General features: G+C 37.1%; 1 protein-coding gene across 1 annotated transcript; it reads right to left on the bottom strand.

The window, feature by feature from the left end:
• Window positions 1–514: 514 nt before the first annotated feature.
• LOC131684387 (GILT-like protein 1) lies at window positions 515–12,201 on the bottom strand. The gene is made up of 5 exons (XM_058967233.1): window positions 11,916–12,201; window positions 11,672–11,803; window positions 3,367–3,528; window positions 761–901; window positions 515–670 (listed from the first exon to the last, which is right to left on the bottom strand). Exons 1-5 carry the CDS (start codon window positions 11,985–11,987, stop codon window positions 581–583), a joined length of 597 nt encoding a protein of 198 aa, XP_058823216.1. The 5' UTR covers window positions 11,988–12,201; the 3' UTR covers window positions 515–580.
• Window positions 12,202–14,126: the final 1,925 nt, after the last annotated feature.

Genomic DNA, 14,126 nt, shown 5'->3' on the forward strand with positions numbered 1-14,126 from the left:
AGATGACAAGCGAAAAACCATGGCCAAAGCAAGCGCGTGTATGTTGTACATAACATTGATTGCGGCTGATTGTACATACGTCAAGGCGGATTTCTAGGAACTTCCAAGTAAAGAGTTTTACACGGTTATCGGAAAAGGTTCAAGATAAGTTTATGTAGGAAAAGGGTCTAAAATATAAAAAAAAACACTTGATTCGGCAGGTGATTTAAACGTGTGGGTTGAAAAGCGAAATGTTCGTGATAACTGACACTATCAATCACGATGTTTATTTCAAGGAATGTTTGCAGAAACGTTACCTGTTACCTTGAAGAAAGACAGCTGGTCCATGCTGATTTGCCTCGATCTAGGTTTCTTTCATTACGGGAATATGGCTCAGAAATGGTATACTTCCAAATACATGCAAGTCAAAAACCCTTAAATTATTGGGCAAGCGATGTTTGACCATTTATTGACCGATTCACCCTTTATTAATGAGATGTAAAAAAAAATAACTGCAAATTTTGCAAAAGTCAGATATTGTATTTCATGTGTCCATGATTTAAAATATATGGCATCCATCTACAATCAATGCTCAGGGCAACTAACAGGCGGCAATAGCGTTATTGCTCAGTTCACATATGATTCCCAAGAAATCGCTTTGGGCGCGATCCTGCAGTGATTGGTCAAAGTGCTGTAAAATAGAAAAAAATAATATTGAATCACCAATAAACTTAACGGAACACTGGGCGTTCTCCCAGCGAAAATTCCAGGCTTGTCATACCCCATTAAATACTATCGTCGGTACAAAGCTCGGAGCAATCTGTTGAGTGCGGCGTTCGGCTTCTAGCTGTAGCTGCCTTCCCAGATCGCCTTCTACACACGTCTGTGTCGCTACTAGATCCACTCCAGACCGGAAAGCACACTGTGGTGAGACGAAATGAAAGATTTTTTTTAATTAGAAATATGCATTCATTTGTTCGATTGACCATCTGCGGATGAAGTCTATCATATTAAATAATATCCAATAAAAATAAAATTTGCTTCGACAGTGTGGTTCGATAAATATTTTTTTATATAAAATGCATCCATAACACTGGTCAACAGCCATTTTGGTGCAGGGTTGCGATAGTAGTTTTTAAGGTAAATCGGGTGCGCTGAGTTCAAAAATGACCATAGTTTTTACCGCCGTGCTCATGTTTTTGAGATTTCTCCATTAATTTGTTATTTTTTACTAGTCAGTGTTAATTTTTTTTCTAATTTTTTCGAATTTACAAACTGTATCAAATCTGTTATTAAAAGTTGCTACAATCATTTGACAAATATTTGGATATCTGGAATAGCATATTGAATACTGCCAAATTCGAAAAAAACAATGCGAAAACAAAAAAAATGCCACCTTTTACGAAAATTTGGCATTTTGCAAAATTCAAAATGCTGTCATTTCAAAAGTTCTCTATGGATTTCTATCAAAGATAGCTTTATTGGTAGCTGTAAGCCTCTTCTTTCAGACAAAAAAAATTTCAAGACGAAAATTGTCTTGAGTTCTGATCAATTTACCTAATTGAAGAAAATCTTCAAAATCGACGCTTTTTGATATTACTGCTCGACAAAAACTTCAGAAAATCTATTATAAAAATAAATGTTTTTTATAGACTTCGATGCTCTGGATATAAATTAAAAGTCATAAAGTAGTTTATCACAACCCTGAGCCAATTTTTTTCTTGTTTTGTAGACCAGTGTAATCGATCGACTTTATATCGAAAAACAAACTCTTCGACTGAAGTATAATAAAACGATTATTTTGATTAAATTAAAGCGGCTGATAAAAATTGCAATATCACTTTTCAAATCACTGATAGCATTTATTTGGATTCTTAGATAAGTTTCTGTTCGGGTTTATGATCTTGATAATAACCAGCTAAGTGCAGTCGTGATTCGCTGGTGCGTCACTTTTTAACTGAATCCCCTAATAAAAAATATTATACGCGAACTTTAACCCACATAGTCCTACGATTCCGCATATTGTTTGGATGATACCCTGAACAGGTCTTTAGGCTCTTGAATCATAAGATGTTTATTAGGGCCGCTTTTTAGTTTGACCAACGCTAGTCTGATTATTGTCCAACTAAACTAAACTAAAGCCTCTCAATCCCAAAATCTCATGTCAAATTTACTCTGACAATCAATGTGAACAGATGCATTAGACGACTAACGAATTTTGTCAGTCGGTCCAACTAGCGAATCGAATTCGTTAGTTGGACAGAAGGTGTGGCCCAACCAATGGATCATGACTGTACCAGCCGTGACAATTTATCACCATAGACTTTTCTACGGCCCATGTACGTGCACGTCACATGACACAAACACTACATCACTAGCTGGTGGAAAATAATAAACAAAGACGGCAAAACCAAATGGGATTGTTTTCAACCAGGAAGCTGCAGAAGTGTTCGTGAGACCGGGCGACAAGAACTCAATTGGAAAATCTGAGACGAACGGCACGTCCCTGCCAACTGATTTGTAGCGGCCCCTATGCGGGCAAAAATACTAACAATAGAGCAATTATTGAACAATGTTTAGATGGTGTAAAGCTATTTTGAACATATTAATTCTGCAGAATTCAAATGGGATTGACGTATTGACAATAACATTATTGACAGGGTCTCGTGTAGGATCCGCTTGAAAGAAAAAAACAGAACAATACTCCAGAATTGCCTGTGTAATGTGTAATCATTAGTTTGACAACTTGTTTCGACCGACCACAAGAGCGACATTCAGAATCTAAGTACCGTAAACCGGGGTGACATTGATCACTTTTCGAAGTAATCATTGCATATTTTTAGACGCAACACATTTTTTTCAAGTTTAATTTTTTTAAACCATGTACTGATGTAAGGAGAACAAGATTGGATGGTTTTACCTAAAATTGTCCTCTTACAGCTATTTTTCCAAAACTAGTTTCACAAAAAATTGTATTTGAAATAAACAAACTCTTAAAAGTAAATTTGGTACATTTCACTCTAAAGGAAAATAAAATCTCGCTTGTAATTTATTACTCTTGCTCAAATCTGAGATTTATATGTTTTATAAAAAATAGACACTTTATCAAACTTCGTAAAAATAAGGTAAAGTCAAATTTCGGTTTTTTGTAGTTTTTGTACCCAAACACCGAACAAAATACTCAAAAAGTATAACAAACCAGTATTTCATAAGTTTAGAGTAAAAATCATTTCAAACTAAAATTATTCGGTAGACTATTCTGGTTTAATAAGCGATCTATGAAAAAAGTTTCGAGTGATCAAAGTCACCCCGATGATCAAAGTCACCCCGGTTTACGGTACCTAGTATAGTATATCTATTGATTTTTCCAACCAACACAAAGCTTACCTCCCAGCCACGTGGATCAGCATTGAAATTCATCTGGCAAGACACGTACGAAACCTGTCGATCCTGTTCAGGGAGATGATGCAGTATGCAGGATTGAATCCGATTCCCCTCGCACTCCAGCGGGCCATGCTGACACTCGAAAGATTCGCCATCGTTGATACTCTGTGGAGAGAACGGTTTACATTAGTTATTTTTTAATTCCTTTTTTCTATGTTTGTTTAGGAGGTTGGATAACTATCCAACCTCCTAAACAAGTGTCATACAAATGAGAAAATGTTAGAGACGGGCATAACGAAGTTGGTAAGACGATTGTTTTGTGCGCAGCTGACCTGGGTTGCAATCCCAATCCTGCCCATTGACCATTGTATGAAATGCCTTAACCTCACAAATTTGACAAGTGCTGGTCCTTTTGTTTACAGTTTGGACTTAACAAATTTGAATTCAATTAAAATAAGCTTAGTGCTAATAATCAATTCCCAAGAAATTTTACCAAAAAACTACTTACCGATTCAGAGAACACTAGAAGTAATTGATAAACAATTAATTAGTTCACTTATTAGATCTTTCATACACATTTCCCCACAATAGGGAATAGCACAATTTAAGTGTAAGGTGTTTTAGAGTACATCTATACTTCCAAAAACATGATTCCCAATATATTTCAAATGTTTCCCAATATATTATTTGGAGAATACGAATAATCTCTAAGTTCAAAATATAATCAACAGGACCACCACCTGTCACATTTAATGCATGACGTCACTGTGCAGTGACCAATAGGGTTTAACCCTTTCATACCCAACTTTTTTCTAGTACATGTAGGGTTCAAAGCTATTTTTCATTGAAAACAGTTGGCTCAAGGAACACGAAAAACCTTTTTCCAGAAAGATAGGTGCTTACCTCGCAGTGCTAGAAGCTGCTCATTTTTTATGTTTCAATGCTAAAAACAATTCTCCTAGAATATTTTTGTCCAATTGCGTGGAAAAAGTAGGCAAAGAGTAGATATTGATAAGTTTTATCACTTTTCCAGAATATTGCAACATAACGAAGATATATGAAAAATTTATTTTTCGTCATCAACGTAAACTGTTGTTACTGGCTGGCATATGGCCAGTCTTTGAAAAGCCCCTAGTCCCTGGTCAAGCCACGGGGACCGACTGGGGTGGACTCTCACGGTCTCTTCTCTGGCTAGCTCGATCGTGAAAGCACGAAGACTTTCCGGGTCGGCTCCGGGGTCTACTTTGGGATCAAGAGTTCGGATAGTAGTAATTGAAAGGCTATTCCTCACTTTAATCTTATGTATTACTCACAATTGGTGTGTGTGTGTGTGGGTGTGTATCGGGATGCACTCGTCTGCACGTGGTCGGCCGACCTGCTGCTGCTGCTACTGGTGGGTATTGGCTGAATGTGCGCTGTACTGCTCGTTGCTGCTGTAGGTGACTGCTTTTGCGGTGATAACTTCGGAGGGTCTCCCGCTCTTGACTGCATACGACTCCGAAAGCGGGAAAAAGGGCTGCGTGTGCGGTTATACGGCGATCCAATTAGCGAGTAGGGATCGACTCTTGGTCCTTCTGGGAGAGATTGTGTTGCCGCGGGTTTACTCCAAAGGCGTAGCTTGGAAAGGGCTCTAGCCCGTCGCAGCTCCGAACTTGAATGCGTGCGACCTCGAAAGCTGGAGAGCGTCCGCGGGTGCGGTTATGTTTAATTAGTCGGTCAAAGCTCGACGCTTCGTTTTTCGTGGTCCGGAATCAGTCGGAAATTTAATGGGTCCTGACTGCTGTGGTTGAAGCACGTCCAATATACTTCGGCTTGAACTACCGGCTATTTAATTTTTACTTTTAAAATCAAACTTGCTAATATCGATTCTTTTATTAGCGACCGTTCACGTTGGTTGTCTAGATGATAAGACCTTGGCTTTAATAATTTTCCCAGCTTCTCCCCACGGATGTTCTCTAGAATGTTTTCAGGTGCATAGTGCAGCAATTTTCGTGCAGTGCATTTGTGGTGTGTATAATGTCTGTTTTAGTACAATTATTTGAACTGCTCGTTATACATATTACTACGGAGTTTTTAATTTTAGTTTATTTTATCCGTAATTTTAATTATTTCTAGTTCTCTGACAATTTTTAACCTATTAGACTATAATCGATTTTACAATTAACAACAATATAATATTATAGATGATATCAATAATAATTAACTAATAAACGCATGCCCAACCTAAAACGTATATACATGAAAATCACCATGAACGCTAGTATGACTGCTTTTTTGATTTTTGCTTCTCCTATAAGGGCTTCATAGGGTGTACGATTCGAAACGGTAACACTGTCCCTGGCAGCACTGTTCCATCGGAATCCAATCAGTTTAATTGCAATAACTTCAGTTCTAGAACTGACCCTTGTAACTGTTAATACTCAAATGAAAGGCAATAGTCACATTTATTAAACTTACTTGTTTGTGTGAGTAAATCTTGCCTCAATCAAAAGTTATAGCTGTTCAAAGACGCTGGTGTCCACAAACAACATGGGCATGAAGGGGTTAAGCTGTTTCTAACCCAAAGAAAGACTAAAACCGTAAGGTGAAAACCTTTATATAATAAAGCAAAATAAAAAAGAGAAAATGTTTCCACAGGTGTAAAAAAGCATGTGTGAACGAACTGCGGATATTATAGTACACAAAATTGACCATTGTATTAAATGCCTTAACCCAGCCTCCTGCTAGGCAGCCATTTAGTCCTAGCCAACATCTGCTTTGTTAAAATCAAAACAACGCAATGCTATTGCACGGGCGACGTGGGCCTAGATGCAGCTAGGTCCATCATATGTTGACTACTGTCAAAGTCCGTATATCTCCATAGCGGATGACAGGAGTGACACCCCCCTGCCTTAACCTCACAAATTTGACAAGTGCTGGTCCTTTTGTTTACAGTTTGGACTTAACAATTTTGGAGTCTATTAAAATATGGTTAGTGCTAACAATCAATCCCCAAAAAATATAACCGCAAAACTACTTACCGATTCACCAGAAGTAATTGATAAACAAATAATTAGTTCACTTATTAGATCTTTCATATAAATTTTCCCACAGTAGGGAATAGCACAAGTTAATTGCGGGGCGTTATAGAGAACATTTATATTCCAAAAGCATGATTCCCAATATATTTCAAATGCTTTGTAATTGAGAATACGAATAATCTCTACGTTGAACAAGACCACCATCTGACACATTTAATGCATGACGTTACTGTGCAGTGACCAATTGAAAAAATTATACCTATCGACGCATTTGTTATGAAGATCTCGAAACTACAAAGGTATTTCCATAATTGACACTATTTTAGTATAAATAATTGTTACAAATTCTTGAAAGTATGTATATTTCATGTGTTACGCCCTGGCTAATTTGTATGAAACTTCAACTAGGTACTATAAAAATCATCGGAAAATACTGAATTCAACAAAGGTATTCAACCCCTTAAGGTGGTTGTTCTAAATCATACTTTACGATTTACGTGGCAAAGTAAACAAGCAAACATTAAAACAGTTGGTAATTTTTAAGCGTCGATAAGATTTGAATAACAATGCACTCATTTGCTGATTTGCTTTGCTTTCGGTCGCCAGCAAACAATTAACTCATTTCAAAACATGCAACAGAAGCAGAATGGATTTAGTTAGAAAGCAAAAAAAAAAGAAAACAAAACATATTAATTAAACTGGCAGTTTCTATTTTTCCGACCAGAAATCTCAATCTGAGCTAGGCATGAAAAAAAAGTTAGGTAGTAGGTGGTTGATTGCACCATGTCGTTGCTGTTATGCTATCTTATGATAAACGCCATTTTGGGGTAAACTAAGTTAGATATGCCACATCACTTCTCTAAAAAATCTCCACAAAGTGGTGTTTTCAGAATTTCAACATTTTGCTTGGTTTCTGAGATATAGCGAGAAACGTGCTGAGAATTTTTTAGTTTTTTCCTTCAAATGACTGTGTCTGGGGATTGGCTCAAGTTATCTTGATGTATGAGATGTTTTTACGTGTAAAACTATCTGAGAAACACAATGGCATAATCATTTTCAAAACAAAATCACAAGAATTACGAGAAGAATGCAGTTTAACCATTTCATGCTCAACTTTTTTCTAGTGCATGAAGGGTTTTAAAACTATTTTTCTTTAAAAACGGTGGGTTCAAGAAACACGTAAAGCCTATTTTTATAAAAAATAGGTGCTTCCATGGTAGTGCTAGAAGCTGGTAAATTTTTACCTTCTAATGCTCAATACAATTCTCCTAGAATAGTCCAATTACGTGGAAAACGTAGCCAAAGACAGTCTGAATTGATAAGTTTTATCAACTTTCAATAATATTGCACCATAACGATGATATGAAAAAATCATTTCCGTCATCATCGTAAACTGTCCCTGGCAGCACTGCTCCATCCGAATCCAATTAGACTAATTGCAATAACTTCAGTTCTAGAGCTGATCCTTGTAACTGTTAATACTCAAATTAAAGGCAATAATCACATTAATGACCCTCACTTGTTTTTGTGAGCAAATCTGGCCTCAATCAAAAGTTATAGCTGTTTAAAAACGCTGTTGTCCACAAACAACATGGATGGGTTAAGTTTGAAACTGGAAATGTAGCATATTTGGCAACACTGTAACCAACAATAACTGTTTTTCTAGATTGCCTGACTCATTTTCTTTAAAATGCGTCTCACCGACTGGTTATAGACCAACTGAAGCCAAAGATACGAATCAAAGTTAATAATTGATGATTTTTTTTTCTATGGAAAATTTTCCATGCACGATTATGACGCTCCATACAAATTTTGTCATCAACACACACGTATGACACGTGTGAGCGCGAGTACAGTCATTCAAAGTCTATTTCGTCACATTGGTCACCATCGCTGGTTCCGGAAGCTTAAAAAAATAACATTCACATCGGTTTCTCGGAAATGAAAGGTGTTACGTCCCCATCAACTGGTAGGGGAATTGTGGGAAAAACCGACACCCCACAACTTTTCCTAGAAATAAAATTTTTATTCATTTCATAATGATACATTATTATTAGTACGTTTATTTAGAGAATTTTAAGAAAAATTGGATTTACGTTAGTGCGCCGAATGTCATAAAAATAAACAGAACATACGACAGCAGCGTTCATACTCGTCTGGATGTTAAATTTCGTTGGTAGATTTTAAGGTTTTAACCGAACAAAAGCTTTTCAAATCACCACATTTTTCAGTTCCTATTATTATCGGCCTTTCCTATGATCAACTAAGTGCATTGAAGACGAGTTTGAGAAATTCAATATTTTTAATTGCTTTTATAAAAAATGTGCGCTGTTGGGGTAAAACCGACACCCTATGGTTAGGGTAAAACCGACACGCTGTTAAGATGGTTGTGTATACTTGCGATTCATTTCAAAATATTGGAGATCTTTGTGACACTTCAATTAGCTTATTAAAACACTATAGTATTAGCCGAAAAAATAAGGTCTTGTTAGGAATTTTCTGAAGAAGAATTCTGCATAAAAATTATAATTTTATTGATTTTGTGGCAACTTAAAAAAGTGTTAAGCTTAAGGTGTCGGTTTTGACCATAATTCCCCTATTAAATTTCATTCCGATCCTACTTCCGGTTCCAGAGTTGCTGGTTGTGGAGTGTGGAGAGATACCCCAGATAATGTTGATGCGTCTGTGCTTAAAAGAATTGTTTATTGAAGTTTGGAAATTCTAAAATTCTCGGGGACATAGGTTTTTGTTTTGATTTTTTTAAATATTTTTACGCCCTCCATTCTTGTTCAGAAGTGCATTAAATGGCGTGGTTATATTTGAAAAGTATGGTATGAACCTTCTGCAATACTTCCAAAATGCAAGAAAACTTCGATAAATGATAGCCTAAATAAGTAACATACGTCACAGAAGAAATGACATTTCAAATGATGGTCAATAAATAAAACTTCCAATGACAAATACAATCATCGATGTATAGAAATCACATTTCGGAGAAAGACCGCTTAAAACTATAGTCATCATCTTTTGAAAACTATTAGCTGAGATCGACAGTCCAAATGGAAGTCTGTTGAACTCATAATGCCCTTGATGTGTGGACAAGCCTGTAAACTTTTTGAATTTTTGTCTAGTTCAATTTGATGAAATCCTGACATCAAATCAAGAGTCGAAAAATATTTCGCTCTTATCATCTAGGATAGATAGAGGAAATTTGTTATAAACTTTTTTGTTAAGTTGCTTTTGATCTTTAGTATTGGATTTATTCGGAGCTATCAAAATTGAAGTATTTTAAAGTGAGGTGAAGTCTTGAATAATTCCTTTCTTGAGTAAATCATTAATTTGTTTCGTTATTTCAGATCTGTGAACTTCAAAAGTCCTCCCACGGTATCCATGTAAGTAAAGCTTACGTAGAATGAATGATTTTGTTCAAAATTTAGTTTTTATGTGCATGACGATTGGCATGCATACATCGATACATAGGATCATAGCGTTAACCGCCTGAAGTGACAATTTTGCAGTACCGTACTCATGCGTATTGCGCGTCCTCAAATGTGCAGTGTCGACAATCTGACCGCGGGGATCGACCGCTCGGGTTGATCACCGGTGTGCTGTGCGAATAAAGTTCGATTGAGTACAGTCGAACTTTATTAAGCACGGTATAATTTAATTAGCCGGACGTTACAATATAACACGTTCAAAAGTTTACTGTTTCATATATACACTAACGCCCCGTGGTGTCAGCAATCCGAATTTCCAAATCACTATCCACACGGCATTTACATTGTTATGAACTTATTTGAAGCAGCGAACTTTCTAGGTACTCAGGATCATTTGATTAAAAAGTTTATAATGCCTATTTTCACATATACACTAGTGCCACATGGCGACGGTGTACCGAACTAACAGCTTTTCATTTTTTAAAATTTGCGTTGACAAGGGGGGGGGGAGAGTTACCGTCAAGCTACGTAATTATCAGGGGGTTTGTGATGAAATGCTACGATGGGGGAGGGGAGTGTTAAAAATCACTCAAAAAATGCTACGTCATTTATGGATTTTCGAATAACTTTGCTGAAAATCCGAACTATGTAGGCCGTTAAAATGCACAACTTCACATGCACACTAGCGCCGCGTAATTACAGAATTCTGTTCCAAACTGTTAAGTTCCGATCCCCCTTGGTATTTAGAACAATTTTTTGTTGAATAGTGTAGTTTTACAGATAAATAGGAAGAGTAATTCGATGTTTGGCTACATGCCTAGCCATAGTGCACTGCAGAGTGCGAAAAACCAGGCATGAAAACAGGCTGTAAAATAAAATTTATATCACTAATTGTGCAGTACAAAAAATAATTGGTTTTTAGTAATATTGCCAAAAGCATGGCGGCTGAGTAGTAATCTCCCGCCGGAGCAATTTTTGGTAAGGGTATACGGTCGGAAGTCTAGTCTAAAGCTCGTAATTATTAACCTAGCGCCGGAAACCAAAGTTGTTTTGATTCCCCAGAATGATAAACGAAATACTAATACTGATAACTAAAAGATCATCTAAAATTCGAAATAGAGGTGAGTGCTAAAAGATTATAAGGCCTGTCCTAAACTGTTGTCTGTTTATAACATGTTCACAGAAAACCGTAAACAGTAATTAAAGTCGGAATTCCAAAATTCGCTTTGACCGTACAAAATACTATTTCATAGGATTGATAAACGAAATATTTATTTACCTATTAACTATCTTGCTTTCAATATATTGTTGCTTCCCTTCAAGCAACTTTTGAACGACTTCATAATTATGGGGCATATGTTCAAACTCTAATTTAAAAAGCAAGTGCCCGCCTAATCGAATTAGCACTATTCAGTATGATCTGGAAAACTACTAACCACGTTTCCATAATTCTGGTTTATTGAAAACCCCCACTTTTTCTCACGCTCAGATCGAACAAAGCTCACGAAGGTCATCGTCGTACACCTTTACTAATCCAAGGTACATAAACGGTAGTTGGTGTCTTATTCATCTTATGAGGTTTCCAAACTATTTAATTTAATCGGTATCAATATCTTTGCGTCACACTGGCGTGAAACTATAACGTACTTATGTTTAAACAAATTGCAAATTCTTGTGAAACGTTTTCATCCTCACATTTGAGATAGTCAGTTGAACAAATATAGCAAGCGCTCGTTTAAAGAATGGGTTTGAAAATGTGAGATGAATGGAAACCGAGCTTAAATGAATTAAGGACCGGTTACCCTACATAACCGGGTACCACTGTGCACGGCATAATCCGGCTAAACTTACCACCGACTTTCCAAACGGAATGAACTCGATATTTATAATATCCTTCATGGCCTCGTAGTTGGGAGCCAGCTGGTTGGTCACCCACCGAATGCTATCCGGACACAGATGTTCATAGTACACATCGACCTTTACCTGGAAAGGTGCCAAAAACAATTCATTAGCACTAGGCACTGTTCTAGAAGCGCGCAAATCGAAATGCAAACACTTTCATGATGAATAAAACCAACCGTTGTTTTTCACTTACGGCGTCTACATTCAATAATGCTACGTTGGTGGCCACGAGGGCCACAACCAGAATCGAAACGGCTCGCTGCATGGTTGGCGGGGTTCTTGCACAGTTATTTACTATTAGGGGCTTAAGAGGTACGAGCGCGCGCACCGATCAAGAAACGATCACAAAACACGACAAACCAGCTCAACTGTTGCTCAAGTACTGTAATATGGTCGCGCCAAAGCAAGGTCTTTTTGACAGAGTTCGTGTAGCTATGGCTTGAAACTGCACAGCAAATCACACAGTATTATTTTCTTTCGGGTACCTACAGGTATAGTAGCCCGGAACAGCTGAGCTGATTGTGAGAAAATGATTGTATTAGCCAGTTGCTCGTGCGAATCTGTATAGACATTGTCGTTCGTGAAGCCAGGGTTGTAGTTAGTTGCCGAAAACAACAACCACATTTATGATCAAATAACTATTTGGTCGTTGTTAAGTCAGGTCGGTGTTAAGTGACAAAATATTGATTTCGAGAAAAACGGGTTTAAAGTTTGAACATAGCATCCTCTACGTTATAATTGGAAATTATGTTTTGCCATAATTCTTATTTATGGTTACATATTTCAAATCTGGCAAAAGTTGAATGTAGCTGAAGAAATGCTTTATCCAGTGTTGTCACATTATCTCATTTTTTGATGTTTTTGCGATTTAGTCCGGTCTGAATTAACACCAATCATTTGTCTGCATAAACTCAGTTAATTTTTTTTCGAACGGGTTTCCTTTTGACATCGTCAATACGATCAATACCTATCAATAATACCATCATAGGTAACCGACAGTAATCCCGCTTGCTTTGTCTTAGAATTGTCATAAGTATCTATAAATTGTAATATTCTTGAGTATGGAGCAGTGGTGATTAGGACAGGGAAATATGCATCTCGGATGCTGCGTTGCGTTGTGACGATTGTTTGGGTGGATTGCACACTGATTTCATCATGTTTCACTGCTGATTATCTAATAAGAGTTGGTTAGGAAATGGTTACCAGCAGTTTATACTAATCCGACCCATATCGAAACCTCAACAGCATGAAGTACCGACCGTCCACATCTCCATCGCGCTCTAGATGGATAACGGATGGGGTGGATGGGAAGTGTTGATTGTATTGTATAATGGGGCTTTAACCTCGATGGGATATTCGCTCTAGACGTGTTGATGTTTCACCTACTTCGTCCTTCCGTCCGTCATTATCTTCCATAGGTGTCGCGGAGATGGAAATATAGAAGGATTAAGGTCTTGAATTTGCTCTAAGCAAGCGATGCGACTTGTAAAGCATAGTTTGTTATATAGTTGTTTGGTTTGTCTTCGAGTACTCGAGTCACTCGAAAAAGAAATCGTGTTTTATTTAATTCTGGGCAGTCGACTACCGAGAGTAGCTTAAGTTTTTTAAAGTAATTATGAACTCCAAACAGCCAGCCATGCCTAAAACAGCTAATCTTATCAGTTGAGCGAATGGTCATAATCCAATAACCATCAGCCCGAAAGAGCCAAGAAGAGTAGTTGAAACTGAAAACAAGATTTTAGGGAATGATTAGTTTGCAATGAAAGGTAATTTGTTAGGCATTCACAGAATAAATTAGATCCAGCCGGACAAACAATAGTGGAGATCCGTAGAAAAAAAATGTGATGTACTCAATTTTTAACCTACTTTGAAGGTCATCTGCATTGTTATAGCTTATATCTAGTTACGATATTTTTTTTTATTTGAAGGGTTGTAAGGTTAATTCGGTAAAAAGCACATTTTTTAAATTGTTGTGGCGATACAGAGAGTGTTAGTTTGTTCGTTCAATTTTCGTATAATAAGGAGTAACTGTGCAAAATTTCAAAACGATCGGTTCATTAATAATTAATAAATCTAGTTTTAGCAATTAGCAATTTAGCATTTTAGCAATTAATAATAATACAGTCGTGATTCGCTGGTTGGGCCACACATCTGTCCAACTAACGAGTTTGATTCGTTAGTTGGACCGACTGACAGATGTCAAAAACTCCCCAAAGAAGACGTTGCATCTATTCACATTTGATCAGCCCCCTGGCAACCCTATACCATCATATGGAGTTTGACAGCGACCAACACATATGGGGCGTTATAGCTATAAAGCCCCAAACAAAGAATTATGTTCGGCACTATACACGATATTCAAGCATTCCACACGATATTTTGCATCTTGTGGGATGATTTAATA

Source organism: Topomyia yanbarensis, chromosome 2 (assembly GCF_030247195.1).
Source record: "Topomyia yanbarensis strain Yona2022 chromosome 2, ASM3024719v1, whole genome shotgun sequence".
Classification (NCBI taxonomy): Eukaryota; Metazoa; Arthropoda; class Insecta; order Diptera; family Culicidae; genus Topomyia; species Topomyia yanbarensis.

Excerpts from the sequence above, each read along its gene's own strand:
- LOC131684387 (XM_058967233.1), bottom strand. The coding sequence starts at position 11,987 with ATGCAGCGAGCCGTTTCGATTCTGGTTGTGGCCCTCGTGGCCACCAAC. Across the intron at positions 11,804-11,915 it reads CATTATTGAATGTAGACGCC|GTAAAGGTCGATGTGTACTA; the intron begins GTAAGTGAAAAA and ends GCACCTTTCCAG. Across the intron at positions 902-3,366 it reads CTGATCCACGTGGCTGGGAG|TGTGCTTTCCGGTCTGGAGT; the intron begins GTAAGCTTTGTG and ends GTCTCACCACAG.